The sequence below is a fragment of the Zalophus californianus genome, chromosome 6 (assembly GCF_009762305.2).
Source record: "Zalophus californianus isolate mZalCal1 chromosome 6, mZalCal1.pri.v2, whole genome shotgun sequence".
NCBI lineage: Eukaryota > Metazoa > Chordata > Mammalia > Carnivora > Otariidae > Zalophus > Zalophus californianus.
Window position 1 is genome coordinate 12253032 of NC_045600.1, and position 25493 is coordinate 12278524.

The following is a 25493-nucleotide window of genomic DNA, read 5'->3' on the forward strand; positions in this document are numbered from 1 at the left end:
TCTAAGATTAGAGTCACAGGCCAACTTACGAGATTTCGGAGAAGGGAGTGTTTACTTCCACCTGAGAGGGTTGGTCAGGGAAAGCTTTGTACAAACGAGAGCAATCAATCTAGGTCCCCAAAATGAGTGTGTCTATGCGTGCATGGGGGAGACAACATCAGGGTAAGTGATAGTAAGGTTATGGAGGCAGGTAATCATATAATGTGAGGGGAGCAGTAAATATTCAGTTTGGCCAGAATGAAGGGATAGAAGAAGTAAAGTATTTTGGAAAGATAGGAAACTGGTTCATATCATGGAATTACTTGAATGCCAGGCTGGAATTTAAGCTTTAGCCTAAATTCATTGAGAGGGGGTTAGACAGAATGGATAAAAACCCATGACCCAACTCTGCTGTCTACAAGAGATTCACTTCAGATCGAGATAAGGGGAAGGGATCTTCCTCCCAACCCCTTTTCCCCGGTTTTGGGAGAGGAGTCTCTTTCCTATCGACAGCTCTCTATTAAAATACAAATTCTCTCTTCAGTCTCTAACTCCTGTCCTTTCTCTGTGCTACCCAAGGGCTTTCAGAGTCAAGAACTATTTAATATTTACATTGCAAAATTTCCAGCTTTGTTTTATTGTTGATCTTTAGTTTTGTACCATTGTGGTCAGAAAATATTTTTGGTATGATTTCAGTCTTCTTAAATTTTATATTTGTTATGTCTTTTTTTATGTGATTGAGCCAGGGGATTCTTCTGTGTGCACTTGAGGAAAATGTGTATTCTATTTTTCTTGGATAGAATGTTTTATATAAATCTTTTAGAACCATGTATTCTGAAGTATGCTTCAGGTGAAAAAAGGTTCTTATTGACTTTGCATCTGGTTAATGAAATTTGTTGAAAATTTTTTAAAAATTAAAAAAAAGTCAAGAACTGGTTTTTGACCACTTCTGAATTTAAAATATACAATTATAATTCTTACCTTTCAAAATTATTTTGTCAGTTTAAGAAATATGGAAATTCTATCAGTGACTTAAAATACATGTTTTTTTTTTTATTATTTAGGTGATATGGAGATACACTTTGCTTGTGATAGCAAAGGGTTCCCCCAAAAGAATGAAATAATCAAGTTGTATCTTTCCTCAGATGACTTGGTAAGGTCCCCTAATAGTATGCAACAACCGCTCACAGTCTTTTTAACTCTACATGGAAAACCAGTAGCACTGTACTCTTTTCAAGTGCCTTCTACTATGTTCAGAGTTGGGGAGGTAAAATCCTATGTAAATAATAATCCTTTCTATTCCATTCCACTTGGATCAGGTGAAATATTGCATTTAGCCATTGAACAGCCTGCGTAGTTTTGCTTTTTTTTTTTTCTTTTTTAAGATTTTATTTATTTATTTGACAGACAGTGAGCACAAGTAGGCAGAGCGGCAGAGGGAGCGGGAGAAGCAGGTTCCCTGCCGAGCAGGGAGCCTGACGTGGGGCTCGATCCCAGGACTCTGGGATCATGACCGGAGCTGAAGGCAGCTGCCTAATCCACTGAGGCACCCAGGCACCCCCCACTTTTTTTTTTTTAGCTACATTCCCCTTCCCTTTTAAAAGATTGGTTGTAATGATCTTTATTTTTTATGGATCTGATTTGTCCTTTTGAAGTTTGACAGATGTAGCCTGTTAGAGAAATTTACTTCACATGACCCAGAGAAAGAATCTTTCCCTTTTTATAACAAGTACCGCATTGCAGTTGTCATTTGGGTAAGGGATAATTTGATTTTTACAATTCATATAATGGCATTTAAACACACACACACACAAACCCAAAATAAAATAAAATATACTATTAAGAGAGCCATCCAGCAAATGCTAACAAAAACCTAAGTTAAGAAAAAAATGTACAGATTGTTTGAAATCTATGATAAATATAATAAAAACAAAGATAAACACCCCACAAGGACAAATACATTTTCCCCCAGTCTTCTTGACTTAGTTCTCAGTTCCTTCTTGATATGCCAAACATATATTTACTTTTTTATTCACAACTGTTGTGCAGTGCATGCCCTTTGAGTCAAAAATGCCTTTCCTCTTTGTGATTACATATTATGGAAATAAGAATGGGCTTTAGAGGAAGAGAGACCTTCGGAGCTGGGGTCAAATCTTGGAGTTATGCATGGACATACATGGTCTGTGTGCCCTGGGGCAGGTTACCTAACCCTTCTCATCTCTAGTTTTGTCTTCCTAAAAGGGAATTAACTATAACTTACATTTCGTATAGTTGTGAAATGGTAGTTCTAGAAGTGATATCAGTAGAAATAATGCCTAACATTTATAAAATGTTTATGTGTGTCAGGCATCTTATGTTCATGATGATATTTAATCTTCTGTAAGGTATAGTACTTAAGATTAGTGGAGAAGGACTGAAACTATCCTCTTAGATTCAGTACCTGGGGCCTGTAAAATAAATGGAGAAGAGACACATTAACAGGAGAAAAAAACCCAGACTTTATTTACAATGCATTGCAGATAGCCACAGGAAAACTCAGTGATGAGTAACTCAAAAGGCTGAGAATTAGAATTTGGAGCTTCTATGCCAACTTCACAAAGGGCAATACATTGTAAATCAGTGACAAGACAGGGGAAAGGGTTTGGGTTTATCTTCCCTCCAATCTCCATTAGAATGTAAGTTCTTTGAGAGCAGGGATTTTTGTCTGTTTTATGCAGTTCTGTTTCCCCAGCCCCCATAACACTGCCCAGATTTGTGGTAAGAGCTCGGAAAATGTTTTTGGAATCAATCGTTTCCCTGTGTTACAGATAAGGAAACTGAAACTCAGGTAACTTGCCCAAAGTGGTCTTAACTATTAGGAGAACCAAATGAGAGGAAGCTGTTAGCATGCATCTCATGTTGGCTTTCAGTAAAACCTACCATCTATAATTGCTGCTTTCTCATCTACCTTCTCAAAACTGGGAAATAGCCAATAAAATGCACTAAAATGAGTTTTGCCTTATACATTTGCTCCTTTAACACAAAATAATGATTTTAATAAAATAGGGATTTAACACAAAATTTAACATAAAATAATGATTTTAATAAAATAGGGATTTCTACACGTGATGGCAGATGGCTTTGATTCTATATTTATTAAACATAATAACTTTATGTAAATTTTTTGACAGCAAAGATTATTATATCAATGAATTAAAGCCTATTATGATACTAGCATAATAGATGACTGAGTTCTAGAAGTGTACTATTTCAAAAGAGATTTTTTTTCCTAATAATTACTGAAGATAGCAGTCTTCAGCAGCATCTACTTTTCATAGATTTCCCCTCACTTTTAAATTAATGTAAAATATGCTTCTCTCCATCAAATTGTCATTACTTTTTTTTCTCCCCTCTCTCCTAAAGAAAATCGAGTGTTCTTTCCAATCTGAAAGTGAGCTTACTTCGAAGGAATTTCTAGGTGTGTTCACATCAGGAGGACTTGCTCCCAGCTTGGGAATTATAAATAGTACTTATACTGGCATCTTCCACTTTAATTTAACTTTGGTAATAACATTTTGTTTTATTCTTTGATATTATTAATGAGAAATATACTCTCTCTCATAGGATGTGTTTTTTTTTTAAATAGTCCATGATATCACATCTATATGTTTTGTGTTTTAAACCTAACAATACAATGTTAAACTTTTTGCTTTAAATAGTTTTTAAGAAATTAGTATATGTGCTGCTGAAGTGAACGCTAGTTCTTAAGAAATTAAAGAAAAAATACGGGTGGTTTTTTACTCTTTACCTACATATTTATGATTTGAATCGCTCTTCATTCTTTTCCTGGGATGGGAGCTGCCATCTGGTGTCATATTTCTTCAGCCCAAAGAATTTTTATCATTTCTTACAGTGCAAGTCTGTGGGCAATGAATTCTCTGGGAGATTTATTACCTCGAAAATGTCTTTATTTCACCCTCATTTTTGGGGTTAAGAAAAAATTATATATTTATTAAGATATAATTTGCATGCCATACAGTTCACCTATTTAAAATGCACAATTAAATGGTGTTTAGTATATTCACAGAGTATGCCAACATCACTACTATCTAATTTTAGAACACTTTCTTGACCGTGAAAAGACAGCCCATCCCCCTTAACAGTCACTCCCCCGCTCACGCTCTGCTCTCCAGATGTAGGCAACCACTAAACTACATCTGTCTTTCTGGGTTTGCTTATTCTGAACGTCTCAGATAAATGAAATCCTACAACATGTATCTCTTTGTGACTGGCTTCCCTTCAGCTAACATAACTTCTCCACGTTTCGTCCACGTGGTGGCACGTGCATATACCAGTGTATCAATACCACGTTTTGTCTATCCATTCATCAGTGGCTGGACATTTAGGTTGTTTCCATTTTGGGGCTGCAGTGAATCATGTAGCTATGAACATCTGTGTACAAATCTTTGTGTGGAAATATGTATTTTTAATTTCTCTTGGGTGTATAACCTGGGAAATTGAGTTGTGAGGTCCTAGGGTAACAGTCTGGTAACTGCCAGACTGCTTTCCAGAGTGGTTGCACTCTTTTACATTCCTACCAATAGTGTATTAGGGTTCGGATTTCTCTACATCCTCACCCACACTTGTTACTGTTGGTGTTTGGTGATACAGCCATCCCAGTGGATGTGAAGTGCTATCTCATTTGGTTTTGATTTGCATTTCCTTGATGATTAATGAGGTTCAGCATCTTTTCACATGTTTATTGTCCATTTGAGTATCTTCTATGTGGAAATATCTATTTAAATTCTTTGTCCATTCTTAATTGGGTTGTCTTCTTATTCTTGTCTTTATATTCTCAATACAAGTCCCCTGTCAGACACATGATTGGCAAGTATTTTCTCCCATTTTCTGGGTTGTCTTTTTACGTTTTAGGCAGTCTCCTTCGATGCACAAAAGTTATTTTGATGGAGCCTAATTATCCATTTCATTGTTGTTGACCTTGTTCTTTGGTGTCACGTAGGAAGCCATTGCCTAGTCCAAGGTCACAGAGATTTACCCCTCTGTTTTCTCCTAAGAGGTTCGTAGTTTTACTTTTTACATTTAGGTTGTTGATCCATTTCGAGTTCATTTTTGTGTGTGGCGTGAGGTTGGGGTCCATATGCATAGTTTGTATGTGGATATCCATCTGTCTTAGCACCATTTGTTGAAAATACTATTATTCTTTCCCTACTGAATTGTTTCGGCACCTTTGTTGAAAGATCAGTTGACTGTAAAGGTGAGGGTTTATTTCTGGATTCTCAATTCTATTGCACTGATCCATACATCTATCCTTATGCCAGTACTGTGTGGTCTTGATACTGTTGTTTTGTAGTAAGTTTTGAAATAGGAAGCACGAGTCCTCCGACTTTGCTATTCCTTTTCAAGGTTGTTTTTGCTAGTCTCTATATGAATTTGCTGACTTCCATGTGAATTTTAGGATAAGCTTGTCAATATTTACAAAGAAGCCTGCTGGAATTCTGATAGAGATTGTGTTGAATCTATAGGTCAATTTGGATGGTATTGCCATTTTAATGTTATCTCCCATCCATGAGTATAGGACGTTTTTCTATTTATTTAGATTTTCTTTAATTTCTCTCAATAATGTTTTGTAGTTTTCAGAGTATAAGTTTTATACTGCTTTTGTTAATTTTGTTCCTAATATTTTATTCTTTTTGATTCTTTTTTTTAAAGATTTTATTTATTTGACACACAGAGAGAGAGAGAGAGAGAACACAAGCAGGGGGAGCAGCAGGGAGAGTGAGGGAAAAGTGGGCTCCCCACTGAGCAAGGAGCCCGATGCAGGGCTTGATTCCAGGACCCTGGGTTCATGACCTGAGCTGAAGGCAGACACTTAACTGACTGAGCCACCCAGGTGCCCCTCTTTTTTATTCTATTGTAGAGGGAATTGCTTTCTTAATCTCATTTTCAGATTATTCCTTGCAAGTGTGTAGAAATACATTTAATTTTTATATATGATCTTGTATCCTACAACCTTGCTGAACTCACTTATGAATTCTAATAGGTTTTTAGTGGTCACCTTGATTTTTGAATGATACTTTTGTCAGATACAGAATTTCTGGTTGACTCCCATTTCCTTTTGACATTTTGAATATGTTATTCTGCATTTTGAATATGTCAACTGACACCATTGTTTCTGAATGAGAAGTCAACTATTAATTGTATTATTGTCCCTCATATGTAATGTGCCATTTTCCTCTGCATGCTTTTAAGATTTTCTCTTTGTATTTACCCTGATTGGATTTCTCTGGGCTTCTTGAATTATAAGTTTATCAAATTTGTAAAGTCTTCAGCCACTATTTCTCTAAAAAAATGTTCTGCTCCTTTCTCTATCTCTTTTCCTACTGGGGCTCGAATTATGCACATTTTAGAATATACAACATTGTCCCAGAGATATTGAAGGCTCTGGTCATTTTTCTTTAATCATTTCCCCCCTTTTTCAGATAGAGTAATTTCAACTGCTGTATCTCTAAATTCACTGATTCTCTTACCATCACCAATCTGCTCATCTAGTAAATATTTTATTTTGGTTATTATACTTTTTGCCTCATTATTTTCATCTGGTTTTATTGTTATATTTTTCATTTATGTGCTGGGATTCCCTGTCCATTCTTTCACTAGGACATTTTCTTTAAGCCTATGTACATATTTATAATAGCTGCTTTGAAGTCTTCATCTGCTGTCTGGACTCACTCTGGGTCAGTTTATCAAGTTTATCAACTAATTTTTTTTTATCAGTACATGTTTCTCTTTTCATGTCATATCATTTTGGTTGAAACTGGACATTTGAGATAATAAGCTGTAGGAACTCTGGATTCTGTTATGTTCTTATGAGATTTTGCTGGAGTGGGGGAATTGTTGCTTGTGGTGTAAAAGGCTCTTTCTTGCCTTGACACAAACTGTAAACTGTCTTATCTATGGTTTCAGCAGCTGTTATCTCTGTTCAGTTTGTTAAGCTTCCATGATTGATTTTTTTTTAACATGGCCTTCATTGGTCTCAGCACTTGCATTGCCCCAGGATTTGGGGAAATTTATATTTAGCTCTGAGCTCATCACTCTTGCAGTTCTCTTGCCTGTCAGATTTTCCCCTTAAATTCCCAATTCTCTGTCCACACCAAGCTCTGTTCTCTGGCACATCAAGCCAGTAATGCCTCAGTTTTGTGCTACCTGAGCACAGTTGCATGGTATGCCACTTTATAGCATTTTACATAATCAATTAACATTTTAGTTATTTCCAGTCTTCTACTATTACAAGCAATGATGAAAAATATTCTTGAGCACATTTTATTTCACACATATGTGAGTATAATGTAGGATAAATTCCAAACAGTGAAATTGCTGGGTAAAGGGTATATGCATTAGATGTTTTTATTTAGTTTCCATTTTTAAAGATAGGATGGGATATAACAAAATAAGTGTTGCCATTGACATTGTCAAATACTGTATTCTGACGTCTTCTTTATTCAAGTTCAGTGATCGAGTTTACTGGGTGATCAATATTCCCAGAGAAAACATTACAAAAAATACAGGTAAGAGTGATGTGAATTAACTTTTACTCATGGGTCTGGGTTGCCAAATGTAGCAAATAAAAAGCACTTATATTAAAAAATTATTTGCTATTCCATATAAATGTCTCATGTCATATTTGGGAAATACTTACTAAAAATTATTATAATTCACCTAGAATTCAAATGTAACTGGCAATTCTATTACAGATAGATTGGTTTAACACACATAACATTTATATTTTTCTTTATTTAAGTAAACTCATTTTCTAGAAAGAACTCAAAAATTGTAGTATGGAGAAATTCAAGTACAAATAGGTTACCTTAAAATAGTCTGTAATATGAAATATATTATTCACTATGGAATCTACTATTAAGTGTTATGTGGTAGAATATCTTTATATGCTACTCTAAATACCCAGATAGAAAAAGGAGGAAAGTAAATTTCCAGGAGTTATAAGTACTGAGCTAGTGGACTGAGCTAGTAGATCTTGAGGCATGAAATACATTTTCATACTTTTAAAAATGATGGAGGGCATATTATTTTAATATGATAGGTGCAAAAAGCAGAAACCAACTTGGCTTCACTGAAGAAAAAAGAAGAAATTTGTTTTTGTCATGGACCCCAAAGATAAAAAAGCAACCAGGTTATAGGAAGGAATTAGGACTAAGAAATGGACAACCATCAAGACTTTTGCCCTATTTCTCTTTTCTGTTTTCTGTAAATCTACGTTTATTTTTCTCTCTCTGCAGACTAGCTTTCTAAAGCTGCCTCACTGCTAGTCAATTTTTTAAAATATACATTTCCTAGGGGCCAGCCCAATTCTAAATTCCCAGGAGAGTACCTTTAATTGGCCTAGTGTTGATCTAGCACCCACTTGTGTATCAATCAAATGGTGATGAAGGAGCAGGACAATGGGAATCCAACAGGCCAACCCCTCTAGGTACAGGAGTAATTAAAGGGCATATGGGATTGTGTGTCCTTCAGAGTTAGACTAAAGTTAGAGTAAGGAAGAAATGATAGAAATTTTCCACATAAGGAAGTGTCAAAGACAAAAATGCAAAAGCAGCCCCAGTGCTGTAACATCTGATATGAATTATATAGCATTTTTATCCCATATTCATATTAATTTTTTCCAAATTAATCTGTTGGAAACTTGGTAACTTTTTTTTTCAAGGAATTCATCCTGAAAATTATACTCATTTTTTTTTTTTAAATCTAACTTAACTCTCATTAGTATTAGGATGGAATGTTCTAGCTCCTTGGAATAATATTGACATTAGTTTGAGAAAGGAAAAAGTGAAGATCACTTGTTATTTTTGCTCCTTCTATTTACAAACTTTAATTTCAGAAATGCAGTGATTCTAGGGTCACCCAGACAGGAACAAAGGCGACCTGAGAACTTAAGTATTTTATGGAAAGACACCACATGAGCTCTGCCCCGCTTGACACAATTCCCTGGACTGAGTAAAAAGAAATATATTTGAGCTCATAATATAATAGGAGAGGCTGGCCTAATTAGGAATATGCTAGAAATCAGGAAAAAATATATTCATGGGAAGGAGACCATACTTGCTCATTCATTTTTTTTCTTCCTTAACCATATCTTATCTACTGCCCTGCCATGAATTGTTGTATCATGTAAGCATGACATCTTGGGAAGGGTAGTTGAGAACACATCAACCACAAAGGTAACAAAATTGTCATGATAGTAGAACTAGCAGGTTCATCACTACTCTAAACACTTCACTTATACTAACTCATCTGTCCCTCACTATGTGCTAGGTACCATTATGATGTCCATTTTCTTTTCTTTTTTTAACATTTATTTATTTATTTGAGGGGAGAGGGAGGGACCGAGGGAGAGGGAGAGAGAGTCCCAAGCAGACTCCGTGCTGAGCCCAGAGCCCGACACAGGGCTCAATCCCATGACCCTGAGATCATAACCTGAGCTGAAATCAAGTCAGTCACTTAACCAACTGTGCCACCCAGATGCCCCTATCATGTCCATTTTCAAATGATTTAACTGAGACCCATGGAGCCGTAGGGAGATGCAGTGATAGCCAAAAAGTGCTGAAGGCAGTTTGAAGTTTGAACAGCATACAACTGTTGAAAGAAAAAAGAGTTCCTCTTTGATTTAGACTTCACAATTTGTCCTTTTTTATCATTTGTAAATAAGATATAATTTGCATTCAGTAAAATGTATCCTTTTTTGAAAAGCATCTAGTTCTGTAAGTTTGCACAAATGTGTACAGTTGAGTAATCAGTACAATCAAGATACAGAACCGCTCTAACACCCAACAATATTATCCCACCTGTAATTGACCTCTCCCCATTGCCCAAGCCCCCCCCCCCACCCCCACGGATCTGTTTTCTGTTCCTGTCATTTTGCCTATTCCAGAGTCATATACATGGAATCATGGAAAATGTATCCTTTTGAATCTGGCTTCTTAGCATAATTCATCTGAAATTCATCTATGTTGTAATTTCTTCCATTTTCTTACTGGATAGTATTCCATTGTATGGGTATACCAGAGTTAATTTTATTGAAGGGCAATTTGGATTTTTCCAGTTTTTAGCTATTTTGAGTAAAGCTGCTACAAGCATACAGGTTCTCTTGTGAACATAAACTTTTGTTGTATTTGGCTAATACCAAGTAGGATCGCTGTGTTATACGGTAAGTGTAAGTTTAACTTTAGAGGAAATTGTCAAACTATTTTCCAAAGTAGCTGCATCATTCTGCATTCTCACCATTGGGTTATCTGAATCAATGCCAGCACTTTGTATAAGGGTGTGTGTGTAATTTTAGCCATTCTGATAGGTGTATAGTGGCATTTAATAATTTTAATTTGCATTTCCCTAATCATTGAACATTTTTTTGTGCTTATTTGCCATTTGAATTACCTATGCTAATCTTCTGCAAGTTTGTTATGTATTTTGGATCTAAGTCCCTCATCAGATCTACAAATATTTTTTTCCTAGTCTGTGGCTTGTATTTTTCATCTATTAATATCTCTTGCAGATCAGAGTTTTTAATTTTGGTGAAGTCTAATTTATCAGTTTTTTATTTTATTGATTGCACTTTTGGCATCATAGCTGACTCAAGTTCACAAAGATGTTCTCCTATATTTACTTCAAGAAGATTATGGTTCCAGGTTTTGTATTTAGGTCTATGACTCAATTTGAGTTAATTTTTGTATGTTATATGGACTGAAGTTTATTTGGGGGGAATATAGATACCCAATTATTCCAGCACTATTGTTGTAAAAACTATTTTGTCTCCATTGTATTACTATTTCTGGGTTCTCTGTCTTTTCACCCATACCACGTTGTCTTGATTACTTAAGCCTTTATAAATAATAAGCTTATAATAAGTAATGTTAATCCTTCAACTCTGATCTTTTTCAGAATTGTTCTGGTTAGTATACTTCTTTTGCCTTTCTCTATAAATTTTAGAATAAACTTGTCAGTTCTATAAAAAATCCTGTGGTTTTTAAATTTGGATCACATTAAATCTATAGTTCAGAGGAAATTGACATCTCACCACTGAGTTTTTCAATCCATGAACACTGTATCCCTCTCCATTTATTTATATCTTCTTTGAACTATTTCATCAGGGCTTTGTGGTTTTCAGCATAGAGATCTTACACATTAAAAAATAATTTTATACCTAAGTATTTCATGTTTTGGTGTATTATATGTGGTTATTATTAATATTTGAATTTCCAACTGTTCATTGCTAATATGTAGAAATAGAATTGATTTTTGTAGATTGATTGTGTGTCTTGCAACCTTGTTAAATTCGCTTATTGTTTCTAGTAGCTTTTTGTATATTCTTTGGTTTTTCTACGTAGAAAAATCATTCATCCGGAAATAGAGATAATTTCTTCCTTTCCAGTATGTATTCATTTATTTCTTTTTCTTGCCATATTTGTAGTGGTAGGACCCCAGCACCATGTAGAATAAGAATGGTAAGAGGACATCTTGGCCTTATTTCCAATTTTAGGGGGAAAACATTCAGTCTTTCATCATTATGTATAATGTTACTGTAGGTATTTTGTAGATGCCCTTTATCATATTAAGGAAGTTCCCTTCTATTCCTGGTTTGCTGAGTTTTTATCATGAATTGGTGTTGAAATTTGTTAAATGCTCTTTCTGCATCTGTTGAGAAAATAAGGATTTTTCTCTTCAGTCTGTTGATATGGTGGATTTCATTGATTCATTTTTGAATTTTGAGCTAGCCTAGCAATCCTACGATAAACAACTCTTAGTTATGATTTATTATCCTTTTTATATATTGTTGGACTCATTTGGCTAGTAGGTTCTTGTGGTTATCAGCCTGGAGTTTAATTTTCTCCTAAGGTCTTTATCTCCTTTTGGTATCTGATAATGCTATTGTTATAAAATGATTTGCTCTGCTGTTTTGTCCTGCTGATGAACGCCAGGGTGAAAAAGGACCTACCGTGCTTTGGGGAGGAGTCGAGGTAGCCCAGCACAGGTGATAATGTCCAGGAGTTCTTATGGAGCCTCAGATGCTTTAGAATCTTCATCACCCTGGGGAATGTCTTCATGACGCCCTGTAGGATCAAGCTGTTTGGCTCTTGAGCCCCAGATATGGAACTAGGAACACACCTGCTCAGATGCCGAGTCTCCATCCCTCCATACCCGATGACTTCAAGAATGTTTTTGACTGGGAAACCACTGACCTTCCCAGAAAGCCCAAGCTCATGATGGGGCGGTGGAGGGGTGGGGTGGGTGAGCAGGGCAGAGAATGTTTGGCAAGATGCAAAAGTTTTCCCAGCCACATTGCTTTTCTTTTCAAAGGTATTTTCACTTTGGCCTCTGAATTGAAATGCTGTCTACTTTTAAGGAGGGCACGTATTATAATTACAATAACACTTCGGTGTTATATGCAAACAATGAATCATGGAACAATATATCAAAAAAAATGCTGTCTACTTAAGGAGTTTCAGGAAGGCTTAAATAAGGGGCTGTGAACATGTCTAAATCATTTTATTGTATTGGAAGTCAAGCTTTCACTAGAAACCAGTTTCTGGGTATTTCTTGGTTTATTTTTAACAGCCATCTTTTGGGTTCAAATTATACAGATTTTAAAAAAAGATTTTACTTATTTTAGAGGGAGGGAGGGAGAGAGAGAGAGAGCTCCATGTGTGTGAGCATGGGGGGTTGGGCAGAAGGAGAAAGAGTACCAAGCAAACTGCACTGAGAGCAGAGCCCATCCTCTGGCAATCCCATGACCCTGAGATTACGACCTGAGCCAAAATCAAGAGTCCCTCGCTCAACCAACTCTGCCACCCAGGTGCCCCAAATTATACAGACTTTTAACAATCATTTTCATCCAGGAGTCTGGGCAGAAATGTTGGCTTTTTAGTTTTGATTCATGCTCTTTATTGGACAGTGTTTATGAATAATGAACAAGTTCATTGTTGCTGGGTCTGACGGCACCCCGGGGACCAGGTGTCCAAATCCCCCCCTCCGCCCTTCAGATGGGCTCTGCTTGGCAACTCAGTGCAGCTGGGATCATCCCCAGAACTTTAAGGGTGAAAATTCCCATGGAAGAGAGACCCAGAACAGTCAGCAGGGGCAGACGAGAGTGCTATGAGAAATTTCGCCTTGTCTTGAGGCCCTCTGTTAAATAAAGTAATTTTGGGAGCTATTAATGTATAATTGCTAGAATGATGGTGATATTGTGACTAACTTCTGAAAGCTGGGGTTTCTGGGTCTGCTTTCCAAGAGGGCGATTTCAAGGTTGAAAAACAATGAGCCTCATTCTAGGAAATACAGCACTTTGCACAGAAATTTCTTTGAAAGGGAGTCCTGGTGTAATTGCCAAAATGAAATACAGGTGATCACTGCCTGGAACCATCAACAACCCCCGCCCCCCTCACCTCCGCCACAAGCTGCTTGTTTGTTGTGGTTTTTGAAATCCTGACTTGCTGGTAAACCTGGTGAGAAGGAAAAGTAAGTACAGAGGCTTTTAGAACTAAGTAACCCTGAACATAAAGCTGATTTCTCAAAAGAGAAATAGATAAATATGAGGAAGAGTCCCTCCTATGTTATGGAAAAGATTTTATAGTACCATCTTTTCATTAAATGTTTGGTGGGATTCTCCAGGCCAGTGAAAATATCTAGGCCTGGAGTTTTCTTTGTGGGAAAGCTTTTAACCACAAAATCCATTTCCTTAAGAGATATGGGCGTACTCATGTTCTTTATTTTTTTCTTAAGTGTGTTTTGGCACTTTGCATCTTTCAAGGAACTTTTCCATTTCATTTACAGTCTTGAATTTATGACACAAGAGCTGTTTGTGATAGTCTCTTATTTTCCTTAGAATAGGGAGTCTGCAGTGATGTTCCCCATTTCATCTCTAATATGACTTATTGGTACCATTTTTTCTTTATTAGTCTGAAAAGTTCATCAATTTTATAGACCCTTTCAAAGAAGTATCTTTTGATTTCATTGATTGTGAATATTGTTTTCCTGTCCTTTCTTTCATTGACCTTTACTCTCATTATTCTACTTACTTTTGGTTTAATTTACTGCTTTTTCCCTAGTTCCTTAAATTGGGAACCTTTAGATTAGGGGTCAGCAAACTACACTTTTGGCCTGCAGCCTGTTTTTGTAAACAAAGTTTGATTGGAACACAGCCATGGTCATTAATTTCTGTGTTTCCTGTAGCCGCTTTTGTACTCCGATGGCAGAGTTAAAAGTGTTGTGACAGAGACCATATGGCCCATAAAGCCCAAAGTATTTACTACTTGACTCTGTGTAAGGCCGTTACTATCTTTCAACCCTGGCTTCAGATAGGTTATTTATTTCTTTTATCCACTATAAATATTTTACTGCTACATATTTCTCTCTAGCACTGCTTTATCTGCATCTCATAAATTTTGATTTGGTTGTGTTTTCATTTTCTTTCAATTCAAAATGTATTCTAATTCGCCATGCTACTTTCTCTTTGACCTGTGGTTATTTAGAAGTATGTTGTAAGATGTCCAAATATTTGGGGGTTTTCCAGATATCTTTGTTATCGATTTTTTCTAGATGAATTCTGTGTTCTGAGAACCTATTTCATATGATAATTTGTTAAGATGTTTCCTATGGCCTATTTGGTGAATCGTCCATGTGCACCTGAAGAAAGTATTTATTCTGGTCTTCTCAGCTGGAGCGTTCTATAAATGTTGGTTAGCTCAGTTGGTTGATAGTGATAGCTTTTCATTATTCTTACAGATTTTTGTCAGTTACTGACAGGAGTGTTGAAATATCCCACTATAGCTGTGGATTTTTAAATTTCTCTTTTCAGTTTTATCAGCCTTTGACTTTTGTATTTTGAACCTCTTGTTACGCACGTACATGTTTAGAGTTGTCACACCTTTTTAGTGAATCAATCCCTTTATCATATGCACTGGCCCCTCTTTACTCCTGATACTACCTTGATCTGAAATCTTTGTCAGAGATTGATAAAGCCACTACAGCTGTCTGTAAATTAGTGTTTGCATAACGTGTTTTTTCACCCTCTTGCCTTGTTTTCCCAAGACAACCTTTAGAGCACATTAGTCAACAGAGTGGAAGCACACAAATGAATTTTGAAACCGATGCATCAGTAAATAAGATCTGACACAAAAGTACTGATGCCTCCCACTGAGAATATAATCAGATGTAGGAAGGCAGAACTTTAAATCCAAGAGTAGAGGAAGGATGCCTGTAGGGAGGGGAGGACCCTGGGACCAAATTATCAAGGCAGACTCAGCTGATGTCTTTAACTTCCAGATGCCTGTGGCACTAACTGATAAGGTTTGAGACAAACATGGCCAGGGGTCACAAAGAGCAATGGGAGGTATCTGCGCTGTCAGCAATGGGGAAGAAGTTCACAGTGCTGTAAAGATTGTGGGCGCTCAACTCTGTAACAACGAGGTGGGAGGTGGGAGGTCACAAGAGCTGTAGGGAGGCTCTGTGCTCTTCGATGTCAGGTACTATCTATAAGAAACCCACCTTAACCACACGGCAGCAAGATACGATGAAAAATGACTCAGTTACTGGTTTCATGGAGGAGCTGTAGCTGTAGGAAGGACTCTGTGGAAAATAACCAGCTGGTCTAAGCCAAAATAAACATACAAGCATTGGAGTAGCTATGGTGCTATTTTTCAGCGTGGGATACCATCGCCTTGGTCGCTTATCTAACGCGCAAGTCTTCTTCACCCGAAGTACCTAGGGTCTTCACAGCCAGACATCCCTGTTTCCTAGAACTCTTCATGTAGTTCTGTTAGAACTTCTGAGTTCTTGCACAGCACCTGAAGCAGGTGTAAGGGCACATCCACTACCTGCCAAGGTTTGTTTGGAGCTTTGCCATTGAATTCTTCCTCTTCCAGCTCTTGAACTCTTCCAACGACCAGCTAGCCCTGTTTTGCACAGCTTCTTGGCTGCTTCCTATACATCCTTCACTCTATTAGCCACATTGCAGGTGGGATTCGTATTTCCTGTGTGTTCAGGATAAGCAGGCTTAGTATGACCACGAAACAGCAGTGTGTGCTGGCTAACACACAAGTGGAAAGAGATGCAACTGATACAAAACCAATCCAGAAAATAATTGGATGTTACTGTCAATAAAGAATTAAATCCATGCTTTTCCTTATATTCGATCACTACATGTACCATCATAGGAACCACACCATTTCTGACTTTAATCAGAACTTGCAGATTTATGCAAGACCTGTGGATCCTCAGGGCTCTTCATATTTTTAAAAAAAGTCAAAGATAGTTATGCACATCCCAACTTTGAACCCGTCCCACTGAAGGCCAGTTAAGTCATATATCAAAAGATTGACTTCTTTTCTTGGCTTAGCCATCACATGGGAAGCTCCTTTTATAGAAACCTATATGATGTTTTCTCACACCATTATCTTTCCCAAAGTCCAGGAATTGCTTGATGGAAAATAGTGACAGCAAGAAACACAAATAGCACTTGATCTACCCAGGTACCAGCTGCTTCGGAACCACTGGAAGAGGCATATCCTGCCTGGATTGGTGCACAGACTCAACTAGATGCCTGGGTATACATGAAGACCTGTGCAGCCAAGGCATTTGGGTCAGGCATGTTTTTCATGAGTGTGCCCTGATTTCAGCCTCAGCCTTGGCCCATGTCGTAAGAGCTCCCAGGCTGAGTTCACCACGCATGGCTTCTCCAGGCCACACCCATTCTTTTATTTTAACCCACAAATGCCTTTATAAATATTTAAGGTGGGTTTCTTATAGATAGCATATAGTTCAATCTTGATTTTTCCATCTAATCTGGAAATCTTTTAATTGGTATTTTTAGGCCACTTACATTTAATGTGATTGTTGATATGGTTGCATTGAAACCTGTCATCAGGCTATTTTCTGTTCCATCTCTTTCACTATCTTTCTTTCTCTTAATAATATTAATTATGTTTTATTCCATTTTATCTCTACTATTGGCTTATTAATTATACCTTAAATTTTTTTTTTAGTGTTGGCCCTATGAGTTACACTATATATTTTAATTAATCATGGTCTACTTTAAAATAGTAGTATACCATTGCACATGAAGTGTCATCACTTGCTTTTTAAGCCACAACAGCTCTTGGAGACAAATTATGATCTAAAATATTATCCAGGGGTGCCTGGGTGGCTCAGGTGGTTAAGTGTCCAACTCTTGATCTCAGCTCAGGTCTTGGTCTCAGGGTCATGAGTTCAAGCCCCACATTGGGCTCCACACTGGGCATGGAGTCTACCTACAAAAATAAATACAGAAGTTAATTAATTAAATATCTGGATTTATGCTGTGGTAGTAAGATCACTTCATAATTCTTATATTTATTTTACCATCAAAATGTCTGTAGGAAAAAAGCATGGGAAACCTTAAATATAAATGCAGTCAAATCGATTGGGAAATGAACAGTAATGTTGTTGGTTGTGTTTATATAGCCTTAAATCTCACCAACTTGGCATACAAAAAAATGGCTGATTTGCCTTTTGTTTTCAGATATTGCAGCTGTAGAAGAATGGTTAGTAAGGATCACTTTACAGCATGGACTAAATATTTATACTACTGAAGGAACACTATTGGATAATGTTCGAGGTAAATGCCAACAGATAAAAGTAAAATGGAATCCATAATATTCTTTCAACAAACATTGTAACCTACTATATGCCAGACTCTGTGCTAAGTCCTAAAGAGAGAGAGAGAGATGAACATTACCCTCCAGGAATGACAAAGAATTAAATACACGTGGTTAATTGTTAACAGAGATCTGCAAAGAGTGCTACAGAAATATGAAAATACATCTTTTTCTATAGTCCTATTGGGGTCATGATAAACAACGGCTTTATAAAGTTTTTGCATCTTCTAGAAACATGTTATAAAAGATACTCTTGATTGCATTACAGTCTTTATGATGACCATCAGCAAAAATTCTTGCTCATTCTTTATTAGAACATTTACATTTTTTCCATGAAAAATTGGTTGTTTTAAGGTTATGAACACTGAGTGATATAATTGTGTAGGCTTCTCTTTTCCAGTTGTCTGATTTATAGTCTGATTTTTGGATCATCTGTAGCAATATAATATAAAATTTTTTTTTAAGTCCTCATTCCTGGACCTTGTATTTATCTTTACTTTCCTCACCTTCCTTTTTTAAAAAAAAAGTTTTTATTTAAATTCCGGTTAACATATGATGTAATATGTTTCAGGTCCTTTTTACTTTTATTCTTTACTCCCACTTTGATTTGGTGCTATGTAGAATGCAGAGTAAAAATCAAGAAATATTACATTTTATGGAAAGAATTTCCTGGGTAGCTTTAAGAAGAGTAATAATGTCTCCACCCAACCATGTGCCAATTAAAATCAGCTCTACAAGTGGAGCTGGGCATCTGTAATTAAAAAGGAAAAAAAAAAAATCCCCACAGGTGATTCTGATGTGCAGAGGATTAACTGCTCTAGAGAAAAGGTTGCACACGTGCCAAGAGACACCTGACAATCTATTTAGCGCAGTATTATTTGTAATAGGAGAAATGAGCAACAATGTAAACGTCCAGCAGTAGGGGAAAAGAAATACCTGTAGTGTATCTGTTAAAACGAAGGAAATAGACCCACATATATTATCAGGAACAGAAATCAAAGCATTGAAAGAAAAATCAAGTTTCAGAATAGAATAGGAGAACATTTTCTTAAAATTCAGAAAACACATAAAGCAATGCTATATACTGTTCATGGGTACATATATATTGTAGTAAAACTATAAAAATGGATTAGAAATAGATGCAGCAATTTCATGATAATGGTTGCATTTGGGGAGGATTTGGGAATGGGGCTATGTAGGGGACAGAGATAACTTCAGTCATATCTATATTGTTTTATTTCTTTAACCAAAATTAAAGTATCTGCAACAAAAATGACAAAATGTGCTTTCTTGCTTTGTCATAGTGTCCAAATTTTTTAAAAAATAGTCATTTATTCAATAGCAATTGCAAGCTTTTTGAGACTGATATTTTGAAGTCCCGTGCTAGCTATGTTTAAGGACTAAAATAACAACTTATAATTATTTCAGTTTTTAAAAAAATATTTGAAGTGAATCATTTACATATTGGAATGTACCCAGAATATTATATACTGCATTAAAATTTTAGTGTACACTTATTTAGAATGAATGGAGGTACTGTGGTAGCAAAGAGCTTCTCAAGTTAGTTGTTGTTAAAGGTTCCAGATGCAGAAAAGAGATTCATCCGTTTGAGCAACTGCAAGGAGGCCAGTGATGTGAGAGCATAGTAAATGACCGACAGTGGCTTAGAATAAGTTTGGAGAAGCTGCAGGGAGCATGGTAAGAAGTGCGGGGTTTATTTTAATTCTAATGAAAAGCTGTTCTAGTGTTTTAAGCAGGAGAGGAAAATTCAGATTTATCCTTCCTAAATGGATCATTTCAGACGCTGTGCAGAGGATGGACCCCTGGAGAACGATGGCAAGAATGGGGTGGGGGGAGGATTGGTTAGCAGTTGTTGCCCTGGTCCACTCGGGAGGTGGCCCAGAGGAGGTGGGCTGGGGGATTAGTGGTGGAGATGGTGAGGAGTAGGAGTCTTCAGGATACATTTTGGAAGTAGAGCTGGTAGGGCTTCCTGGCGGACAGTGGGTGAAGGAGACAGAGGTGTTAGGATGAACCCCAGATTTCTTACTGAGCAGTCGAGTGGACGATGGTCTCATTTCCTGAAATGCTGAAGACACTGGGGAGAAAGCATTGAGAAGTGGCAATTAAGGGTGAAAGTTAGGGTTATAGTAGGAACTCTTTATTCAGTACTAACTCAAGAGAGATGTTTAAAAATATTGCCTTACTTCCTAATCTCCGATCCATGCCCTAGAGCACTCCACTACAACTTTTCCTAATCACAGGCCCTTGTCCCCTTTCATATGGGTCACTTTTCTGTCTCCTTGGCTTCTCAGTAATAGTCAAGACTCTTAATCACTCCCTCATTCTAAAGCGTTTAAAATACAGTATCTGACTTTAAGGAGCTTGTACATAATTAAAAAGGTGTTTTCAATTCAATGTGATCATACCCTCGATACAAGGTCCAATCTCCCTGTCCTCTAAGATCTGGTTATTAATTACCTGCATAGACGTGCTACGCCCTGGAGAGTCAGCTGCCATACCCCAAATTTCTTTGAATTTCAGAGTGAATTAGTTTGGGTTATCAATTGTATCTCTTTCTGTTCTAGGTTACACTGTGTCAACCCAGATGGAAACTTAGCTCCATTTCTTGCTTTCCACAAAGTGAAAAATATATTAGGTCAAGTTTTAGGGTTTTGTAACAGATTTGGGGGAGATGGTGAAGATTAACATTGTAGAAATATAAACAGCTAAAGAATTGATTATTATATATTTCTTTTTAAAAGTCCTTTGACTATTTTTGAAATTCAGACAGCAGTATTTTGTCAAATTGCCCTGGCTTGCATTTTGTACTCCCTTTCCTCATGTTTTTCAGAAGAAAAAAAAAAAAATCCTCCCATTTTCTTATCATTAAAATTTAACTTCAGCTCCAACTCTTTGCATGCATATCCAAGAATGGATTGCCGAGTTGAAGGGTAGAACGTGTCCTCCTCTGATTATTTTCCCTCATGGAATTGGGAGGAGAAGTGAATGTGTGGCATGGGCTTTTGAAGCAAGCAGAAGTTGTTCTCTGAATTATAAATGTCCTGTGATCCTACAATTCCATTTCTAGGGATAGGTCCTGTGACCACTTGTACTTTCCAAAGATGGTCGAAGCAGCGTCTCCCTTCCCACATGCTTTTCTGCAGTACTGACCGTACCGGGCCCCCATCAAGGGCATTTAGACCTCATTCCTTCTACTCTGGAAAATAAGAATCAACCTATTTCTTAACTGATGAAGGGTGAGGTAATATACCCATTTGGGGGGATAATGGCATAGGCCCTTTATATAATACTTTTAAAACCCTTAAAGGAGGGCGCTTGTTGTGATGAGCACTGGGTGTTGTACGGAAGTGTTAAGTCACTAAATTCTACACCTGAAACTAAGATTACACTGTACGTTAAACTAGCTGGAATATAAATAAAAACTTGGGAAAACAAAACAAAACACTCTGAAAGGAAAGCAACAACGTTCCCTTTTCAAGACTGCTGCCACAATTGAAACACCTAAATTTGATTTCTACAGAACCTATTCTTCAGTGGGATCTTGGGACTATAATGACAAAAAGCGATATCACCCAAGTCTATCCACATGTGGTGGATCTCAAAGTGGCAAAGTGTCCGTGTGCCAATGATGTAGCATTACTTGGCTTCGTTTTGAATGCAACATATAATGGTAAGTTCACCGTCTTTACTGAAAGCTAGAGGTGGAGTTTTGTATTTTGTAACAGTGATGTTTCACTGGCAGAGCAAGTTAGATGCATAAACATAAGGGAGTGAAACGGTTTCCTAAAAATACCTGAGACTTTACTCTTCCTCACTTCCCCTTGTCTACCTGCAGGTGTGACTTCTGGCCATGTTCATAGTGACTGTAGTGTCTCTCCTAATTTCACGTATCCCCTGCCACCTCTCAATATGCTATTTCCTCTCCAAGATTATTCATTGCATTTCTAATCCATCTGCTATTCCTGCCACGTGTAAATAAGTATGTTCTAAGGCATCATAACATTATTTTATTTATTATGTATGTGTTTTTAGATTACTACGTAGTATTTATAGCATCTTTACACATTTCAACTGCTAATGTATTATTGTAGTTGCTTTTCCTAGGTCATTGGTGACCTTCGAGTCCCTAACCCAATGAATGAAGAGGAAAATAAAAGAACTAAAAGATAAGAAACAAAATTTCATTACTCATAGATAGAGTGTGCATCCAAAAATCCGAAAGAACCAAGTAGTAGAGAAGCTATCAGCACAAATACGGAGTACTATGAAATTGAGGAATGAAATAACAACATCTAAAAACCACTCCACCAAAGACTAAAGATTATAACTTTTAAAAACCCTACTCAGAAAGTAACAAACCCCAAAAGGTACCTAGGAATAAACAAAGAAACAAAAGAGTTGTAGGGCCTGTTGGACAGAAATTATAAAACTTTAATGAAAGTCATAAAAAGACTAAAATAAATAAGATGTTTCTGTGCATGAACGGGAACTTCTACTATTGTGAAGATGTTAATTCTCTCCAGATTTATCAGTCAGTTCAATACAATTCCAAGAAAAACTACAGCAGTATTTTTTCGTGTGTCTGGAAATTGACAAGCCAATCCCCAAATTCATATGGGAGACTGAAACAATGTGAATAACATAATTTTAAAGAAGAACAAAAACTTGCCCTCCCATGACTTATTATAAAATAACAGATTCAGACAGTGTGCTTTGGTATGGGGATAAACAAATGGCCTTGCCCCAAATGTCTTTGAATTCCTAATGGCTCAGTTGTTTTGTGTTCTTTAGTTTTGAGAGCCTGCTTGTGCTGAACTGGTTTAGTTGGAAATTGTGTCTCGTCCCCCTCTGTGTCAACCAGATGGAAACTCAGCTCCTTTTCTAACTTTGTTTCGTGGATGCCAGGCTAGGACCCCCTCCTTTTCTCTCTACAAACCTGCCTGCCTTCTCTGAGCTACAGGAGAGGAGCCTTTCTCAACGTTCTTGCTCCAACCTGCCATGCAGCGGAGAGTCACGGGAGAGAGGAGGGGCAGCCTCCACTCCTTGGGATCTCACTCAACCTCTTGACTTCAGTCATATCTATATTGTTTTATTTCTTTAACCAAAATTACTTTTTGTAGATGGTGTTACATTTTCCACCTTCCCACTCTGTCTTCATTCCACTACAGACCAGTGTTTGGTTCTCGCCGCTCTTCTGAAACATTTCTTTCCAAGATCACCCATGATCTCCATGTGGTCAGTTCCAGCAGCCAATTCTTCTCCTTTTTTTTTTTTTTTAAAGATTTATTTATTTTAGACAGCGCATGCGCGAGCTGGGGGCGGGGCGGGGCGGAGAAAGAAGGAGAAGGAGGGGGCCGACTCCTCACTGAGTGGAACATGCCCGCGGGGATTCATCTCACCCCCCCCCCCTCCCCCCGAGATCCTGACCTGAGCCAAAATCAAGAGTTGGACGCTTAACCGACGGAGCCCCCCAGGCGCCCCCAGCGGCCGATTCTTTATCTTCATTCTTTCTTTCCCAGCAGCAGTTGATAAAATTGACCGCTCGCTCCTCGAAATACTTTATTCTCTTGGCTTGCTCCATACCACCTTTGGTTTTATCCTACCACACCGGTCGCTCCTTGGTTTTCTAGATGGGCTTCTAGTTGGTGTGATCCCTCAAGTGTTGTTGAACTCAGGACTTTGTCCTGGGCTCTCCTTCCTTAGGGAACCACTTCTCTCCCTGAGAAACTTAACCCAGTCCTTGGGTAGAAGTGCCGTCTCCAGGCCCGTGATTCTCGCATTTCTATGGCTGGTGCTGACTGCTCCTTGGAGACCAAACGCCTCTATTCAGTTGTCTGTTTTACTGAGATGCTTAATGAGCATCTCAAATACAGTAAGTCTGATCAAGAACTCTTGATTCATCTTCCTCTGAAATCTGTTTCTCTCCAGTATTCCTCATCCCAGTTCATATCCAGTTACTCAAAACTAAAATCTAAAACCCCTTCTTGACCACTCTTACTCTCGCGACATTCCAGGACGGTGCTGTACCCAGTGTGCATCCCGAGCGTGACCACTTCTCTCCTCTACTGAAATCTTAAATCAACCTTGGTTTTCCACGAGACTAATTCATAACTTCTTTTCTCTTTTAAATTTTATTTTATTATGTCATCATTAGTTTTTTTAAATTTTATTTATTTATTTGAGAGAGAGAATGAGAGAGAGAGAGTACATGAGAGGGGGGGAAGGTCAGAGGGAGAAGCAGACTCCCCACCGAGCAGGGAGCCCAATGGGGGACTGGATCTCGGGACTCCAGGATCATGACCTGAGCCGAAGGCAGTCGCTTAACCAACTGAGCCACCCAGGCGCCCGTCATCATTAGTTTTTGATGTAGTGATCCACGCTTCATTGTTTGGGTATAACACCCAGTGCTCCCTTTAATACAGCCCTCTTTAATACCCATCACCAGGCTAACCCATCCCCCCAACTCCCTCCCCTCTAGAACCTTCAGTTTGTTTCTCAGAGTCCACAGTCTCTCATGATTCATCTCCACCTCTGATGCCCCCCCTTCATTTTTCTCCTCCTACTATCTTTTTTTTTTACATATACTGTAATTTTTTTTACATATACTGTAATTTTTTACATATACTGTATTATTTGTTTCAGTGGTACAGGTCTGTGATTCATCAGGCTTACACAATTCACAGCACTCACCATAGCACATACCCTCCCCAATGTCTATCACCCAGCCACCCCATCCCTTCCATCCCCCACCACTCCAGCTTAAATGGTCTTCCTATTTCTTTTCTTGGAGCAGTACAACCCACCTTCCATACAGCCGCCAGGGTGATCTTCTTGAATATAAACCAAATCACTTCCCTGCATCAAACACCCAGTGGCTTCCCTTTGGCCATTAGAATAAAATCCAAACTCTTCACAATGGTCTACATCAGCTTCTGTAAGCCTGGGGTACAGTTCTGGTCATTTGTTATACAGAGGGGCTTGGAACTTAATTTGAGTCTAAAAGTATTAACCAGAATAAGGCATTTATTGCACTGCTTACTTCTCTATTAAATATTTCTAAACTCTGCAGGGGTTTGGTCATGTGATATCATGCGGGACACCAGTAGTCATCCCTACTTAGAATATAGGATAGTGTTATCTGTGGAACAGACTTAGTGCTTAGAAAGACAATGCTTGTCATTAACTTTCCTCTTCCTGGAAAAAGTCAATGATAACAACACTTCCTGCTACATCTTTCCCTACACGGAAAACAGCTGAGAGTGAAAATACACACTTCATGATGTGAGTGGTCCTACATTCAACTTTTTGAAACAGAGTATATGCATTAGATTATCGACCGTTTGTAGGTTCCCCCACTGCCCTCAATACTTATGCCTATGACTTCAGGTTAATAATTCTGTATTTAAAATGAAAGACTCTCAACATTCCTAGCCGTGGCCAAAGAAAGGTGAAATCAAGGTATATGCAGTGTGTTCCGTCTTCTTTTATTAGGCTCTCATGGGGCGTTAGCAAATAATTTTTCTGTTTTTTAAACCACAAATGTTAAAGTAAATCAAACAGTTTCTTCCTCTTGGAATTTTAATTTTCTTCTTGGAGTTTTTAAAGTATTGACTAAGATTGTATTTCTGAAATAGGAATATATTTATGCTTACAAAAATACCATCAGAAAAGAAAAAACTCTTCCTCTACTCTCTTATGTTCAGTGAATGAGGTCTGTGAATTAACAAAGGCCGATTAGCAGGAAAAAAGGCATACAATTTTTATTAATATTTACATTCACAGGAGTTAACTGAG

The 25493-nt window shown here is 37.6% G+C and overlaps 1 protein-coding gene and 1 pseudogene across 1 annotated transcript in view; one reads left to right on the forward strand and one right to left on the reverse strand.

Annotated features, from left to right (window-relative positions):
* The window catches only part of CATSPERB (cation channel sperm associated auxiliary subunit beta), a 111330-nt gene that overhangs the window by 4398 nt on the left and 81439 nt on the right, over window positions 1–25493 (forward strand). The window contains 5 exon segments of the mRNA XM_027569473.1: window positions 1044–1132; window positions 3382–3522; window positions 7484–7544; window positions 17543–17638; window positions 21220–21369. Of these exon segments, the coding sequence (XP_027425274.1) occupies window positions 1044–1132; window positions 3382–3522; window positions 7484–7544; window positions 17543–17638; window positions 21220–21369 (537 nt within the window).
* On the reverse strand, window positions 15684–16906 carry LOC113908698 (annotated as a pseudogene).